Genomic DNA, 18,098 nt, shown 5'->3' on the forward strand with positions numbered 1-18,098 from the left:
AACACCTTCAACATATTGTCTAGTTATCACCATTGTTAACAGCTAACCCGAGAATGCAACTATTAAAAAAAGGGTTTTGTGATTTACACATGAAAGAAGTGAAACTATCACTGTATTCTAACAGATGAAAGGCTTAACAGACAATCAATTCTTCAATGTATAATTTCAGTTACATCACACTGCAAATTTTTGCTATAAATTCTGTTACGATCGAGCCCTCCACAATCACCTGATGAAGGAGCGTCGCTCTGAAAGCTAGTGTGCTTCCAATTAAACCTGTTGTACCATAACCTGGTGTTGTGTGATTTTTAACTTCATACTTTCTTTATACTCTTCTGAGGATTCACTCGATCTATCCTGTCTATACTTGACATATGTTTCCTTCTTTTTCTTAACCAAACACTCAATTTCTTTAGTCATCTAGCATTCCCTGTACCTACCAGCCTTCCCTTTCACCCTGACAGGAATATACTTTCTCTGGATTCTTGTTATCTCATTTCTGAAGGCTTCCCATTTTCCAGCCATCCCTTTACCTGCGAACATCTGCCTCCAATCAGCTTTCGAAAGTTCTTGCCTAATACCGTCAAAATTGGCCTTTTTCCAATTTAGAACTTCAACTTTTAGATATGGTTCATCCTTTTCCATCATTGTGGGCGGCACGGTGGCTTGTGGGCGGCGCAGTGGCACAGTGGTTAGCACTGCTGCCTCACAGCGCCAGAGACCCGGGTTCATTTCCCGCCTCAGGCGACTTACTGTGTGGAGTTTGCATGTTCTCCCTGTGTCTGCGTGGGTTTCCTCCGGGTGCTCCGGTTTCCTCCCACCATCCAAAGATGTGCAGGGTCAGGTGAATTGGCCACACTAAATTGCCCGTAGTGTTAGGTAAGGGGTAAATGTAGGGGTATGGGTGGGTTGTGCTTCGGTGGGTCGGTGTGGACTTGTTCGGCCGAAGGGCCTGTTTCCACACTGTAATCTAATCTAATCTAATCTAATTACTTTAAAATGAATAGAAATATGGTCGCTGGCCCCAAAGTGCTCCCCCACTAACACCTCAGTCACCTGACCTGCCTTATTTCCCAAGTGTAGGTCAGGTTTTGCACCTTCTCTAGTAGGTACATCCACATACTGAATCAGAAAATTGTCTTGTACACACTTTAGAAATTCCTTTCCATCTAAACCTTTAACACTATGGCAGTCCCAGTCGATGTTTGGAAAGTTAAAATCCCCTACCATAACTACCCTATTATTCTTACAGATAGCTGAAATCTCCTTACAAATTTGTTTCTCAATTTCCCTCTGACTATTGGGGGGTCTATAATACAATCCCAATAAGGTGATCATCCCTTTCTTATTTTCTCAGTTCAACCCAAATAATTCCCTGGATGTATTTCCGGCAATATCCTCCCTCAGCACAGCTGTAATGCTATCCCTTATCAAAAATGCCACTCCCCCTCCTCTCTTGCCTCCCTTTCTATCTTTCCTGTAGCATTTGTATCCTGGAACATTAAGCTGCCAGTCCTGTCCATCCCTGAGCCATGTTTCCGTAATTGCTATGATATCCCAGCCATGTTCCTAACCAAGCCCTGTGTTACCTTACTAGTTTAAATCCTCCCAAGCAGTTCTAGCAAATTTCCCTGCCATTATGTTAGTCCCCTTCCAATTTAGGTGCAATCCGTCCTTCTTATACAGGTCACTTCTACCCCAAAAGAGATTCCAATGATCCAAAAATGTGAATCCTTCTCCCATACACCAGCTCTTCAGCCATGCATTCATCTGCTCTATCCTCCTATTCCTGCCCTCACTAGCTCGTAACACTGGGAGTAATCCAGTGCTAAGCACTTCCCAGACCCTTAGAAAATAAAAACGAAAAGAACTGCTGATGCTGTAAATCAGAAAGAAAAACAAGTTGCTAGAGAAGCTTTGCAGGTCTGGCAGCCCCTGTGCAGAGAAATCAGAACTGGTGTTTCAGTAAGGTGACCTTTCCTCAGAACTGATGGTAGCTAGAAAATTGTTGGCTTATATTGCAGAAGATAGGGTGGGGGGGTGGGGGGGGGGGGGGGGGGGGGGGTACATCGCCTATCTCCACTTCACCAGCCTGCCCTCACCACCCCCTTTATCTGCAGCTCCCCCCCCCTCCCCCCCCCCCCCTCCGCAACTCTATCTTCTGCAAATAAGCTGACATTTTCCTAGCTACCATCAGTTCTGAGGAAGGGTAACAGTTAAAAATTAACTGTTTTCTCTTCAGAGATGCTGCCAGACTTATTGAGCTTTTCCAGCAACTTATGTTTTTTGTCCCAGACTGAGAGCATGTGTCTCCAGATTACCAATTCAGTGGTGCTCCTCTTGTCCCCTGTTGTGAAGCATCTTGGTGTGATACTAAATTAGATGACCCACTTTTCACATCTGTCCTTTTGATTTTAAATTAGAAAATTGTACAAGCTTACTTTGAACTTTTTAAGAAAAAAAATCATCTTGAGTTTCTGATATTTTTCAGAATAAAACTGGAGGATCTTAAAGTGCTACTTCAGCTCTTGGCAGAACTTGGAAAGTTATGGTAAAAAGAGAAAGTAAAGATAAAAATGACAGACAAGTACCATGAATTATCCAGAGCACAGCTTACCTGTGACTATCTTCATGCAAACTCGTAAATATGATTTAGTAAACTTTTTATATTTATTTAAAATTTTGACAATAAAAAGAAAAGCCCAGGTGCATTTTTTCCACATTTCTAGAACTACGCATGAATTCGTCTTTGGAGCATTGGCAGAATTGGTGGATAATGCAAGGTAAATCATCTTGATAAGAACCAAGAAAGAAAACAATTGAATACTGTGCTTTAAATTTAAAATATCTAGCTGACATGTTTTATTAACTGAGTAAAGCCATGGCTCATTTTTATTGAAATCAATTAAAAAAAATCACCAATATTATGAAATAAGAACAATGTCAGGAGTACTCAGCAAGTCTGGCAGCATAAAGAGAAAGTGTTAGGTCTGTGATATTTTGTCAGAAATGGGAAATGTCAGAAATGTAATGGGTTTTGAACAAATGAAGGTGGGACAATGAGGAAAAGAACAAAAAAGAAGGTTTGGAGAGATTGAGTCACAGAAGTTTTATACCACAGAATTACGCCACTTCACCCATCACTCTTGAAACAGGCATTATGACTTAATGCCATTCTCTTGCCTATTCCCCATATCCTTTTACATTGTTTCCATTCAGATAACCATTCAATGTCTTCCTGAATGCCTTGGTTGAACTTGCCTCCACCATACCTCCAAGCAGAGTATTCAGTGATTCCAAAACTGAACAACTCGAAGAGAAAAGCTTTCTCTTGCATCACAGTTCCTCTTTAAATCTATGGTGTCTCATTCTTGATCCTTTTTGAGTTGCTTCTGATCAACTCTCTCATTATTTTGAAAACCTTGCCATGTTTTCTCTTAACGTCCAAGGAAAAAAGTCTCCATCTCTCCAATCTTTCCTCATAACTGAATTTTTTCATCCCTGAAAACATTCTCATAACTGCTTCGGCACTCTCTCCAATGCGTTCACATCCTTCCTATAGTGCGGTGCTTAGGACTGCACTCAATACACTAGATAAAGTCTAACAAGTATCTTATACAAGTGTCACATAGCCTCCTTGCTCTTGCAATTTATTCCTATTAATAAAGCCCAAGGTTTTGTAGTGTTAGTAACTGTTTTTGTTCCATTTGTTCCCCTACCTTCAATGATCAATGCACATACCCCCAGATGTTCCAGTCTAGGAGTTAGTCACAGTCACCTTAAACCTATTGTTAGTGTTAGCAAAAGGAATTCTAGTGTGGGTACTGTACAAGGTTTGCTGTTGGATGCTGTTCTAAGGATTTTTTTTTTAAACTTGTAAAACAGTTTGGAATTAATGGCATTAAACTTTTATTAATCTTTAAATTTGTGTTATAAGTAAAGCAGTTTATTCTATTTAATTTCTTTGTTATAAACTTCTGTTCTATTCATAGAATCTCTATGGTGTGGAAAGAGGCCTTTCAATCCATTGAGTCTGCACCAACCCTCTGGAGAGCATCCCACCCAAACTCAGGCCCCTACCCTAACCCTGTATTTACTATGGCTAATCCATGTAGCCTGCATGTCTTTGGATTGTGGGAGGAAACAGGAGCACCCAGCAGAAACCCACACAGCCATGGGGCTATTGCGCAAACTCCACACAGACAGTCGCCCAAGGCTAGAATCGAACCCCGATCCCTGGCATTGTGAGGCAGCAGTGCTAATCACTGAGCCACTGTTTATTCTTAAAGCAAAATCTGCAGCAATGAGTACATCTGCCCATGATAAACTAACTTATTAAAATTAAAAGCTATGATCAGTCAAACTAGATTTTAATCTGACTTGTGATTTGCCCTGTAATAACATCAGCCGGGATGATAACAAGATTTAAAGAGCCCTGTTATAAGACCATAAGATTGAGCTGTGGAATAAGGCCATTAAGCCCTTTGGGTTCTCTCTGCCATTTGATCATGGCTGATATGTTTCTCAGGAGAAAGTGAGGTCTGCAGATGCTGGAGATCAGACCTGAAAATGTGTTGCTGGAAAAGCGCAGCAGGTCAGGCAGCATCCAGGGAACAGGAGAATCGACGTTTCGGGCATAAGCCTGAAGAAGGGCTTATGCCTGAAACGTCGATTCTCCTGTTCCCTGGATGCTGCCTGACCAGCTGCACTTTTCCAGCAACACATTATGATATGTTTCTCAACCCCACTCTCCTGCTTGCTCCCTATAATCTTTGATCCCCTCACTAATCAAGAACAAATTTATCTCTCTCTCAAATACACTCAATGACTTGGCCTCCACAGCCTTCTGTGGCAATGAGTTCCACAGATTTAACATCCTTTGGCTGAAAAAAATTCTTCCTCATCTCAGTTCTAAAAGATTGTTCCTTTACCCTGAGGCTGTGCCCTCCAGTCCTAGTCTGTCTTCGTAGTGGAAATGTCTTCTCCCTTTCCACTCTGTCCAAGCTTTTCAGTATTCTGTGAGTTTCATTTAGATCCCGCCATACCATTCTAAACTCCATTGCGTACTGACTTAGAGTCCTCAACTGCTCCTTGCATGACAAACCCTTCACCCCTAGGATCATTTTTCTCAATATCTTTTGCACCTCCTCCAATGCCAGCGCATTCTTCCTTCCAATCAGTTCTCTATCTATGCCTTCTATATTTTCATCCAAGTCATTTATATAAATGGCAAACAAGAGGACCCAGAACTGATCCCTGTGGTGCCTGTGTCATTAAGTGAGTGGACATTGTTAACATGGCCTCTTATTTCGTAGTTTCCTGTGTGGCACCTTATCATAGGCCGTTTGGAAATCAAAATAGATTTTGTCTAAATTGCTGGTTACCACCTCAAAAAATCTAACAGATTTGTCAACATGCCTTCCCCTTGATGAAAGTGTGCTGACTCTGCCCTAATTTAATATGCTTTTCCAAGTTGTAACTTTTGTGTGTCTTTCCCAGTGGCCTCATCCTATGTCCACTAACTGAGAACTTTGTGATCTAAAAGGTGTGATTTCTTATAATTGCTTCTTTTCTAGGTTGTAATATTATTTTAATCATTTCTATAATGCTTTATTAATTAAACTGAACTTGCAAATCATAAGACTGTTTTTGAAAGAAAATAAGGAAACATATATTAATATTATTATGTACTTGCAGAGATGCTGAAGCAACACTCTTGAACATTTATACAGGTGAGCTATAGTACCAAATGTGAATTGGGTAGTGAAATGTATCCTAATAATTCATTGCCAAAATTAATGTCTTTCTCTTGGACTGGCTAGTTTTGATATGACATTTTATTAATTCATTTTCTGTTTTTACTTAAATAGATTTAAATGATTAATCTCTTTCTGGACTTGTATTTGAATAACTTCAATTTCTCCTACAAGAATCCTTACAGTGTGGATGGAGGCTGTTCAGCCCATCAAATCCACCCAAAGAGCATCCCACCCAGACCCAACCCTGCATTTCCCATGGCCAATCCATCTAACCTGCAACTCTTTGGACTGTGGGAGGAAACTCATGTAGACACAAGGAGAATGTGCAAACTTCACACAGACAGTTGCCTAAGTGGGAGTTGAACCCAGGTCCCTGGTGCTGTGAGGCACCGTGACACAGTTTTATACAGGCTCTTGTTACATTGTGGTCTTTTTCTTGAATCATCCTGTTGAACTCAGCGTGGTTAAAAAGGAGTTTGGCAATCTTGCCTTCATTGTTCGGTCCTTTAAGTATAGAAATTGGGAAGTGAGGTTATACAGGACATTGGTAAGGGCTCTTCTGGAATATTGTGACCAATCCTGGTCACCCAATTATAGGAAGGATTTTATCAAGCTGAGGAGGGTTCAGATGAGAAATAGCAGGATGTTGCCGGTATAGAAGGTCTGAGTCGTAAAGATAGGCTGGAGCATAGGAGGTTGAGAGGCGACCTGAGAGAAGTTTATAAAATAATGAGAGGTATAGATAGAGTTAATGGTGGTTTTCTTTTCCCTAGGATGGAGAATTTCAAGTCTAGGGGATACATTTTTAAGGTCAGAGAATTGAAAAAAGTCATGAGGCAAATGTTTTACATAGAGAGGGTGGTTGCATGTGGAATGAACTTTGCGAGGAAGTAGTGGATGCGGGTACAGTTACAAGGTTTAAAAGACATTTGGATAGATACATGAGTAGATAATGAGAGGTATAGATAGAGTTAATGGTGGTTTTCTTTTCCCTAGGATGGAGAATTTCAAGTCTAGGGGATACATTTTTAAGGTGAGAGAATTGAAAAAAGTCATGAGGCAAATGTTTTACATAGAGAGGGCGGTTTGCTTGTGGAATGAACTTTGCGAGGAAGTGGTGGATGCGGGTACAGTTACAAGGTTTAAAAGACATTTGGATAGATACATGAGTAGGAAAAATTTAAAGGGATATGGGCCAGGAGCAGGTAGCTGGAAATAGTTCGGTTTGGGATCATGTTAGGCGTGGACTGGTTGGACCTGTTTCTATGGTCTGTTTCTATGCTGTATGACTTTGTCTGTGACACTGGTGCTTGCACTACATACATTGCTGAAATCTGTAAATTGTGCAGGTCGTGCATTTGATCATTCTTGCTGTGGTCCATGCAGTGTACCATGCTACAAAGCATACTTGTGCAGTTAGTATCACTACACTGCTAGAAACATCAAGAGTCAGCTCAACATCAGCTGCACGGGCTGAGTTGATGCATGTCATAGAACTTGAATACCAAGGTCTGGTGAATACAGGTGTTAATGACTCTCAGCTGCTGAAGTGCTAAGCTGCCTGAGAAGGTAAGATCTCTGCAGCCGCCCACCACTTTGCCACCTCAAATAGACTATATAGAAGCAAGCATCCAATGTCCACATGAGATGTTTCTGGTTTATTTCTGTTCCGGCATAGTTTGAAAGTACTGTTACTAATCTTTGGAAATCTTTTGGTGAATTGATGCATCCATTAAAACAAACTTACATGCAGATTAGAAACTGAATTAGGCTATTTGGTCCCTCAAGCCATTCTGACATTCAACAAGTTCAGTGCTGGTAATGTCCTGAGAATTAGGCTAGTCCATTCATGTAGTCATTTGGAAAATGAGCAATCCTTCAACGCAGTCCTTGCTACAGCCTGGTGCCTCACCACTTGCTGATCCTAACAATTATCTACTGTCCAAAATTCACAAAGTGCCAGTACCTGCTTTGGTGGTTGCAAGTTTCAGATCCAGTGATGGTGTTTCTATGTGATTGCTATGATGTTGCTTTGACTGGGCAGGCAATGTGCCTTTGGAATGTTAAAACACAATTAGGATAGGAATGTTGGGATGAGCCAGAGAGTGGGTCTGAAGCAAACAATTTGGGGTCAACATCATGTGCAGCTTGGATTTCAAGCCAGGTGATAGCATGAGTATTTCATGGGAGTTGAAGTGACATAAGTGAGAAGGTACGATCATCCTGAACTGCCTGAGCGATGTTAGATTCTCATGTCTCTGTTGCAATGAGACCCATAATCCAAAGCATATTCTTCACAGTAGGTATGTCAGTCTTTGCTTCTGTCTTTTTCCCTTGTTTCCCGAAATGAATGGGAAAATGTTAGTAAGTATTTTGTGTGTGTTTGGATGATGCCTCTCATACCTGAGCATCAGGTAGGAGAGATGGATGGGAGGCTACCATCGTATGAAGGAGTGAGTGGTTTACCTGGATGTAAGGCCTTAAATACTGGCTAATGACTGGAGTGTGGTGCTTGATTGTTGAGAAGTTGGTGGTATGCTGGATGAGAGAAGTCATTTGATAATGTATTCACAAACAACTTTGATCACCTTTGTGAACCCATTAAACTTCTTCCGGCAACACTGCCCTATCGTTTTTGCTATACTCCTTGCATTGAACCTTCCTGTCCTACTCTCATGCCTTTTGGATGGTATATATTAATGGCTTCCTGGCCTTGTCCTTCATGGAAACATAGCATTTCTCTTCCTATTAATTTTTCAGCACCATATTTGTGATCCTGGAAACCCTGCTGTCTGGGTCCATCATTTCCTTTGTTTCCAATTACAATGCTTGCTATTAACAGCAATTTCCTTTGTTAGTGTGTCTTTTTTTTGAGGATACCTGGCGTACAAGAAAGCCTTGAATACTGAAGAGCTCTTGTGGTACAGTGCTTAGTGTCTTGACCTCTGAGTCTTAAGGCCCAAGTTCAAGTCCCACCTGCTCCAGAAGTGTGTAATAACATTTCTACCAAGTTTATTCAAAAGTATCTAGTCTTGAATACTATTAAGCCCTTATGCTGAACATCACTGTCCCAGAACACTGTTAGCTGTATCCTGCAGTCAGGTAAATGGAGGCAGCATGAACTTTGTGTGCTGCCTGTCTCTGTAGAATCAGGTGATGCATCATGCCTCACTGTTTCACTAACTAGCATGAACGAATGCATAATATCCCAATGAGATGACCAAAATGTCCAAGAGACTTGCCATTCAGGATAAAGGCATTCACACAAAATTTCTTTCAATAACAGGAAATGTACTTTTTATTCCACTTTGAGCAGTAAAAATACTGGACTTCTAATTTATGAAATTTGAAGAAGCCCCTTCAAAACACTAAATGCATACATGCTCATTCATGTTTGAGACAGACAAAAGGTAAGCAGTTTTTAACATGTACTAAGGATGGGAAGAATATAGATAAGGTAAACAAAATTCCAAAGGTCAAAAATCAAGACCATAAGGGGGAACGTCAGTTTTCTGAACACTTCTGATTTTTTTTGCAACTATGCACTGTTGTCTATAAGGTCCGCAATCCTTTGATTTGATGGTTGATGAGTAAACCTGAGTTTTTTTAGATAAATATTATTTCAAATTTTCTTGAGTTTTTTTCTATCTTTATCCCACACACAAGTGCATGCATATATGAATGCTTTCTCTCTGCAGACTTTCGAAGTTTTCCACTGTCTGCTGCTTTTGGCACTTTGAGCTGCAGAGTATGACAAATCTCCATTCTATTGTCAAGCAGAATTTCCTTAACTCAAAAGATTGTTGATGCCTTTCAGTCTTATTCTTCTTCTTACTTCTTCCAAAAAGCAATATTGTACTATCCAGATCAACAACATGCAACAATTGATTTTCAAGCTGCAAAAGACTTTCTTGATATCCAGTTATAGCAGCCAAACTACTGTTTTAGTTTATAGCTCTAAAAAAATGAAAGATTTGGCCTCTTGCAGTAAGTAGTGGTTTAATTTTGAGTAAGGTGTGTTTACTTCCAAAACATCCTGTTTTTGAAGTTAAAATGAACTTTGTTTAAAATCATTTATGTGCAGCCAGTGTTTATTGTAATCCTAATTATTCATTGGGCAGTTAAGAGTCAACCACATTGTAGGTCTCAAATCACATGTAGGTCAGACCAGGTCAGAATGGCTGATTTCTTTCCCTAGTAGATAATAGTGCAGCAAGATAAATTTGATATATGCAAACCTTGTCTGCTTTTGATAAAATAATCTTTAAGCTAAGTACCAAGCAGACTGTCTCAGACTAGCTTAACGCTTCTGTTCTGATGTTACACATTAGCAAAATAAGAGCAAAAGAAGACCATTCAACTCTCAAGCCTGCTCTGCAACTTGAAATCATTGCTGACATTATTGTGTTTCAGATTCCATTGCTACCTACCCTGATAATGCTGATTTCTCTGACTTATGAATATATCTAAATACTTTTAGACATGTTCAATGTCCACCACCTTCTGAGTCTTTCTTGATGAGTGAAAAGAAAAGTCTCCTCAGGAAGTGATGAGCCTATGGAATTTTCTGCCTCAAAAAGCATTTGATGCCAAAGCATTGAACGCCTTAAAGAAAGGTTATGGGGAGAAACCAGGAACAGGGTATTGAGTTGAATGATCAGCCATGATCGTGTTGAATGGTGGAGCAGGCTTGATGGGCTAAATGGGCTACTTCCGCTTATATTTTCTATGTATCTATTTCAGACATCAAGCTAAATGACATAGTTTCCTGTACTTGTCCTCCCTCCTCTCTAGAATAAAGAGACTATATTTGCTAAATGGAACCTTTCCTGAAATTTTGGAAAATAGTCGCCAGTACATCAACTACCTCCTTTTATTTACCTCTTTTAAAATCTTGGGATGAAATTTAGCTGAGCCCAGAAACCTGCCTGTCTGCAATTTTATCGCTTTACTTTGTACAACTTTCCTTGTGATTGTAATTTCACTGACTTTGCTACTCTTAACCTATCTCGTGATCTTCAGCTATTCCCTGGAGCATTGGAAGTTGAGGGGTGATCTTAGCAGTTTATAGAATGAATAACCAAAGTCTTTTTCCCAGGGTAGGGGAGTCAAAAACAGTAGGACATAGGTTTAAGATGAAAGGGGAAAGGTTTAAAAGAGACATAAGGGGAACTTTTTCGCACAGAAGGTGGTGTGTGTATGGAATGAGCTGCCAGAGGAAGTGATGGAGGCTGGTACATTTACAACATTTAAAAGCCATCTGGATGGTTATGTGAATAGGAAGGATTTAGACGGATATAGGCCGAATGCTGGCAAATGGGATTATATTAATTTAGGGTATCTGGTCAGCATGGACAAGTTGGATTGAAGGTTTTGTACATCTCTAACCCTGTGACTGGCACTTTTTTTGTATCTTCTTCTGAAGTGAAGAGAGTGAAGCAAAATATTTGTTTATTTCATCTGTCATTTCTGTACTATGTTATGTTAAAAACAAAACTCGTTCAGAAATGTACAATTAAAATCTGCTCAAAGACCAGAGGGATTTTGGTCACGTGGCTGGCCCATTTAAGGAGTTTGTTACAACTTGACAATTAATCTCTCTGGTCAAGGATCCATTGTTCATCTTAGATGGCCCTATTAGCTCCTTTTGCAATTATAACATGTTTCAGCACTGTTTGTTCTCAGTTCTGGGTTTGACATAGAAAGTATATGTCCTCACTGTTTGTGTTTACAGTTCCCATGCAATTATATGCATGAAATTCCACAAATGGTTTAATTTCATTCACTGAAAGATTCTAGAACTGTAGCCAACTTGTGAATCATGTGATCTATTGCAATCATTTTTGTCTAGCAAATCATTTTAAAAATTAAAATTTATAGTTTTCATGAAGTTTGGTATTTTTCATGTCTTAATATCATGACAAGCCGGGACAAGCTCGTACGAGAGACATTGGACACATGGTACAATCTCTCGGCCAATCAATCAGAAGCACATTTTGGAGAGGATTCAAATTTGTCTCTGTACCATTTCAGACTTGTTTTAAGTCTCAGTTTGTACATCTCTCTCTACCACACTAGCCAACCTCTAACCCCAAAGCTGTTGAATGAGGTCCAGTTCATTTATTATATAAATTTATTTTTTTTATTGTAAATGGTATCCTAACGTAGTTTTACCCTCTCAATTGTATCAACAGTCAGCTACACATTAGTGTTTTGTTAATAAAACTATCTTGAATGAGCTGCCTTTGACTAATAATTAAGTGTTATTGACAACATAACCGACAAAGAACCACCACGGTAATCATTTTAAACAAATTCAGGGATTTCATTTTCCTTACCAAAACTTGAGCATTTGTGTCTCTGATCATGAAAATATGCATCTCCACCTGTTCCAAATTCACCAAAAAAGTATGGCAGAAAGTAAGTAGAAGTAAACAAAACAAGCTGCACTAACATTTCTGTGTTAAAAAGGAGCCATGCTACAATATCAGTGGAGGAGGGGTGATACTGGCATAGTAATAATGTATCTTGACTAGAAATCAAGAACCCAAGGCTAATGTCGTGGGCATGGTGGAATTAAAATGCACTTAAAAATCTGTAATTTATACAGTCACAATTAGGTGAACTTTTGTCATTGTTACAAAAACTCAATTGTTTCACTACTATAAGAGAAAGTGAGGACTGCTGATGCTGGAGATCAGAGTCAAAAAGTGTGGTGCTGGAATAGCACAGCAGATCAAACAGCATCTAAGGAGCAGGAGAGTCAACGTTTTGAGCATGAGCCTCATTCCTGATGAAGAGCTCATGCTCGAAATGTCAACTCCTGATCATCAGATGCTGCCTGACCGGCTGTGCTTTTCCTGCACTACACTTTTTGACTTTGATTCACTAATATCCTTAGGGAAGGAAATGTGCCATCCTTACCTGATTTGGTCTTTGTGCTTCCAAACCCACAGCAATGCAGTTCACTCTTAATTGCCTTCTAGCCAAGCAGTTCACTCAGTTCAAGGGCAATTAGGAATGGACAGTAAAGGCTGACCTGTCCAGTGACTCCCATATCCCAGGAACAAATAAAAAGAATAAAATTTGTCATTAAAAATGGAATATAGGCATATTTTTAATCCTCATCGCAGTCACATCATGTTTGATTGAATAGTTTTATTTACCTTTTTGATATTAAGCAACTGTTACAGTGGGGAGATTGGAGGTGTTCTGATATGCCTCCATAATTATTTCTTGCTTTCATTAGCAAAAGGGGAAGAAAAAGTTTATTAACTGACCCATCGGTTTGAGGGGACAAATGAAACTTGCCTGCATAAGTTTGCACAGACACTTCAACAATCTGAAACCTAATAATTGTGACCCTAGTCAGCCTTTTATTTAAGGGCTCACAAATTCAAAATATGGAGGGATGGACCTTTACTATTTTTGCTTGGTTATGATTTATGGTGTGCTCATAGCTGGGAATGACTATACAACAGTAGTATTATCAAATTCTTGAGATTGCATTAAGAAGGAAACTTATAATTTAGAATTTGCTTTTATCTAAAGGGAAAATGATTGCCTTACACAAACCTTTTATAAATTAGATTCTTAAGTCCATAATGGCATTTTATTAATTTTTGAGGGTTTCTATTGTTTTTTACAGTTAGTAGATGTCTTTGCCTTTGCTAATGGGCAGTATGGTACATGCTATATGATAAAAGTATGACTGTTGATGAGGTAATCAGTGATCTTGAATGATGATCAAGATGAAATAATGGCGTAAGTACCATTAGTGATGCCTTCAGAAGACACTTCAATTTCTGTGGAAGCCAGGAAGTCCAATAGCAGTATCTTGTCTCAAGTTAGCATGCCCAAATCAAGTTGCTAACCACTTAACCAGTTCCACTGGACAGGACATATTGCCTAGTTATATGCCTGACACCAGCTGCCTAAAGCAACTGTCTACTCTGACCTTGATTATGGCAGGAGACTCCCAGAAGAATAATAGAAACAATTTCAGGATGTCCTGAAAGCATCGTGAAAGAGACTAAACATCCTCACTGACTCATGGGAGTCCCTATCTTCTGGACAGAGTTTATTCAGGAGAGACCATAATCTTTTCGAGACATCATGCTGTCAACAAATCATTTTTGCTGTTATTTCTATATTCAAATGTTGAGACTGTAAGTTTATTTTCTATTAAATTTTATTTTCAATTTATTTTCATCCTAGTAAACCATGGAACCCAAATTTTAAGCAGAATTGGTATTAATTGATAGCTTTAAATATTTCTGTTTCAGAAACCAGTGATGAAATAAGAGGAGGGTTTATGATGTGTTTTCTGGATAATGGTATTGGTATGAATCCAAGTAAGTACATTAAAAATTCTGTTTCCTGTAACTCTGGAAATTTGCCATAGGGCTTTCCTGATTGTTTGCTGTTGCCTTGGAAGTGAAATTCTGGATCACCATATCAGTTTAGTTTTCTGCCAAAGTTATGGCAACCAAAGAGCCTCAAAGTCATCCAACATGGAAACAGACCCTTTGCTCCAACTCGTCCATGCTGATCAAGTTTCCAAAACAAAACTTGTCCCCATTTGCCTTCATTTGGCCCATATCCCTGTAAACCTTTCCTGTCCAAATGTATTTTCAATGTTGTAACTGTACCTGCATCTACCACTTCCTCTGGCAGTTCATGCCACATGCGAACCACCCTCTGTGTGAAAATGTTGCCCGTCTTGTCCCCTTTTAAATCTTTCTCCTCTCACCTTAAAATTATGCCCTCCAGTTTTGAACTCGCCTACACTGGGGAAAAGACCTTGGCTATACACCTTATCTCTGGCCCTCATAACCTTATAACCTCTATTAAGTCACCCCTCAATCTCCTAATCTCCCGGGAAAAAAGACCTAGCCTATCTAGCTTCTCCTTATAATTCAAACTCTCCAGTCCCGGTAACATCCTTGTAAATCTTTTCTGTTTACTTTCCAATTTAATAATATCCTTCCTGTAGCAGGGTGACCAGAACTGTACACGGTACTCCAAAAGTGGCCTCTCAAACGTCCTGTGCAACTGCAACATGACATCCAACTCCGACTCAATGGTCTGCACAATGAAGGCAAACATGCCAAATGCTTTCTTTTGCTACATTGTCATGCTGCAACGCCACTTTCAAGGAACTTTGTACCTGAGCTGCTAGGTCTCTCAGTTTGATAACACTAACCAGGGCCCCATCATTAAGTGCCCTTGCTCATTTTACCAAAATACAACACCTCGCATTTATCAAAATTAAACTTCTTCTGCCACTCCTTGGCCCATTGGCCCCATTGATCAAGATCCCTTTATAATCTAAGATAACCTTCACTATCTATCAAGAGTGCACCTGATTATATTAATTATTTACATTTTTATAGACCATATGCAACACAAAGATTCTGTAAATTTCAGACAAATCTAGGCCTTGATTTGTCTTCATGTATACTTAGTACTCCCCACAATTTAAGTATAAGTTGTTATAGTGTTGTCCCCTGAGTTGAAAATGGATCTTAGAACTTGAGGATCCCATAAACTAAAGAAAGCATGGTTTGAGAAAAAAATAGAGAAATTAAACTGGAGAAGCTGCAATAAATTTTCTGAATAAGAGCAAAGACAGAAAGGAGACGGTACTGGTAACTGAAATGCTACAAAATGTGAGTTTGAAAGAAAATCAACTAATTAAATAAAGATGCATGTATCAAAGCAACAGCTCAGTTTGAAATTCTAACTGAATGTTATCATAATAAAATTAGTTATTCCTGTACATATTCCTTTGAAAGAAGCATTCAAATATTTTTAATATGTTTGTTCTGGATTAGTGAACTTAAATGTCTAGAGAAATTCTGCATGTCTGACATGAACTGTGGACAGAGTATAAGAGTTCATATTATGAGTCCAAAAGGGCTCTATACTATGGAATTAGGCTCTGAAATCTGTTTGTCTCCACAGATGTTGGCAGACTTTGCTTTGCTTTTTGCTTTTATTTAACAAAAAGTTCTGGCCTAACTCCTCTGGGTTAATATATAAAATGTGCACGCAGTGAGAATTATTGAGTCAAGTCAGTGAGTTGTTTGTTTTTTGCGCAGTACTTCCTTCCTCATGAACTCACAGATGCTTACAGCACAAAGCGATTTTTCCCATTATTTTCTTGGCAGATCTGACTACACTAATCCCACTTTACAGCTTTTGGCCCGTAACCCTGGAGGCTATGGCATGCAAATGAATATCTGAATATTGCTTAAATGTTACCTGAGTTTCTGACTTAACCATCTTTTCAGACACTCGGTTCTGGGCTCCCACCATCCACTGAATAACGAGCATTTTTAAAGCTCTCCTCTTAGCCTTATGTCTCTTGCCTTCAATCTATACTGTCTTGTAATTGACCCCTATACATTTGGAAAAACAGACTTCCAAGCCACCATATTTATGTCCTTCATAATCGTATTCACTTCTCTCATATCTCGTATCAACCTTTGCTGCTCCAAGAAAAACAGCCCCAGCCTATCTCATCTTTGCTTATAGCTTTGGCTTCTAGTCTAGGCAGCATACTGTTAAATCTCTTTTGCCCTCTCTCTCTGGTGCAACCTTATTTCTTCGACAATATGATAACCAGAACAGCGCGCACAATTCTAGTTGTGGCCTAATCAGTGTTTCATATATTCTCAGTGTAACCTCCTTGCTCTTGTATTCTATGCTTCTGCTAATAAAGGCGAGTATCCTCTATACCAGCTGAACTTTATCTACCTGCCTTTGTACCTTCAGGGATATGTCAATATGTACACCAAGGCCCCTCTGATCTTCAGTACTTTCCGGTGTCCTGCCATTTATAGCATAAACCTTTCCCTCATTATCCATCCACAAGTGCATTACTTTTCTGGCTTGAATTCCATTTCATTTATCACGGTTCTGCCCATCTGAGCATCCGTTGATATCTCCTTCATTAGTGGGGTCATCCGCAAACCTTTCATCAATTTCCCTGCATTTAATTCTAAATAATCAATGTACATCAAAAACAGCAAGGTTCCCAGCACTGAGCCCTGCAAGTAACCCCTTGGAAATATTCTTCTACCATCATCCTCTGCTTCATACCTCTCAGCCAATTTTGTATCCAATACCAGTTCATCTTGAATCCTGTGAATTTTTGGTTTCTCCATATGTCTGCCAAAGTCCATGTAGACCACATTACCTTTGTCAATGTTCCTGGTTACCTCAAAATTCAATCAAATTTGTCACACAATCTTCCATTAACAGGTCCATGCTAACCGTATTTGATTAACCTGACTTTCTCCAAATTCCGTTGCTGAGAATTCTTTATAATAACTTCCACACTTCTGGGGTTAGACTGGCCTGTAACTTCATTATCTATACTTTCTTTTTTTTTTAATAGTGGGACAATATTAGCAATCCTCCAGTCCTCTGGCACCTTGATTACGGTCTGAGGATTTCAAAATGCTTGCTATGATCCTATTATGACCTCTTCCAACAGCCTAAACTACATTTAAAAAGGACCCATGGAATTATCCACTCTTAAGGCTGCTAAAACCGTTGGTGTCTATACCTGTGTCAACCTTTTCCATTTTGAGGACCACAACCACATCTTCTGGGTCCATGCACTGATTACCATTATGAGGTCTACTCTTTCATCAGTTTTCTCTTGCTCTTTTATGACTTTTTTTTAATGAACCCTTTGGATTATCCTTTATTGATCTTGCAATGATTTCTTCTGCACTCTTTGCTTTCCTAATTTCCTTTAAGTTCTCCCAGCACTTTTATACTCCTTTTTAATGACTGTATCATAGAACATAGAAATGTACAACACAGAACAGGCCCTTAGGCTCACAATGTTGTGCCGAGACTTAATCCTAATGTAAAATATAGTAACTTAACCTACGCACCCCTCAACTCTCTGCTATCCACGTGCATGTCCAGCAGTTGCTTAAATGTCCCCAATTCCACCACCTCAGCTGGCAACGCATTCCATGCATTCACAACTCTCTGCGTAAAGAACCTACCTCTGATGCCTCCTTCATACCTTCCTCCTAATATTTTCAAACTATGACTTCGCGTACCAGTCAATCCTGCCTTGGTGAAAAGTCTCTGGCTATTGACTCTATCCATTCCTCTCATTATTTTGTACACCTCGATCAGGTCTCCTCTCTTCCTCCTTCTCTCCAGAGAGAACAGTCTGAGCTTATTCAACCTTTCTTCATAAGGCAAGCCCTCCAGTCCAGGCAGCATCCTGGTAAACCTTCTTTGCACCCTCTCCAAAGCCTCTGTATCTTTCCTATAGTAGGGCGACCAGAACTGGACACAATATTCCAA

At 39.5% G+C, this 18,098-nt stretch overlaps 1 protein-coding gene across 1 annotated transcript in view; it reads left to right on the plus strand.

Moving 5' to 3' along the window:
* Nucleotides 1–2,569: 2,569 nt before the first annotated feature.
* The window catches only part of LOC122555511 (ATPase MORC2-like), a 97,794-nt gene continuing 82,265 nt past the window's right edge, over nucleotides 2,570–18,098 (plus strand). The window contains exons 1-4 of the mRNA XM_043701535.1: nucleotides 2,570–2,641; nucleotides 2,730–2,783; nucleotides 5,698–5,732; nucleotides 14,045–14,113. Of these exons, the coding sequence (XP_043557470.1) occupies nucleotides 2,577–2,641; nucleotides 2,730–2,783; nucleotides 5,698–5,732; nucleotides 14,045–14,113 (223 nt within the window). The 5' untranslated portion in view covers nucleotides 2,570–2,576. The remainder of the gene's footprint in view (nucleotides 2,642–2,729; nucleotides 2,784–5,697; nucleotides 5,733–14,044; nucleotides 14,114–18,098) is intronic.

The sequence above is a fragment of the Chiloscyllium plagiosum genome, chromosome 12 (assembly GCF_004010195.1).
Source record: "Chiloscyllium plagiosum isolate BGI_BamShark_2017 chromosome 12, ASM401019v2, whole genome shotgun sequence".
In the NCBI taxonomy this organism is placed as follows: domain Eukaryota; kingdom Metazoa; phylum Chordata; class Chondrichthyes; order Orectolobiformes; family Hemiscylliidae; genus Chiloscyllium; species Chiloscyllium plagiosum.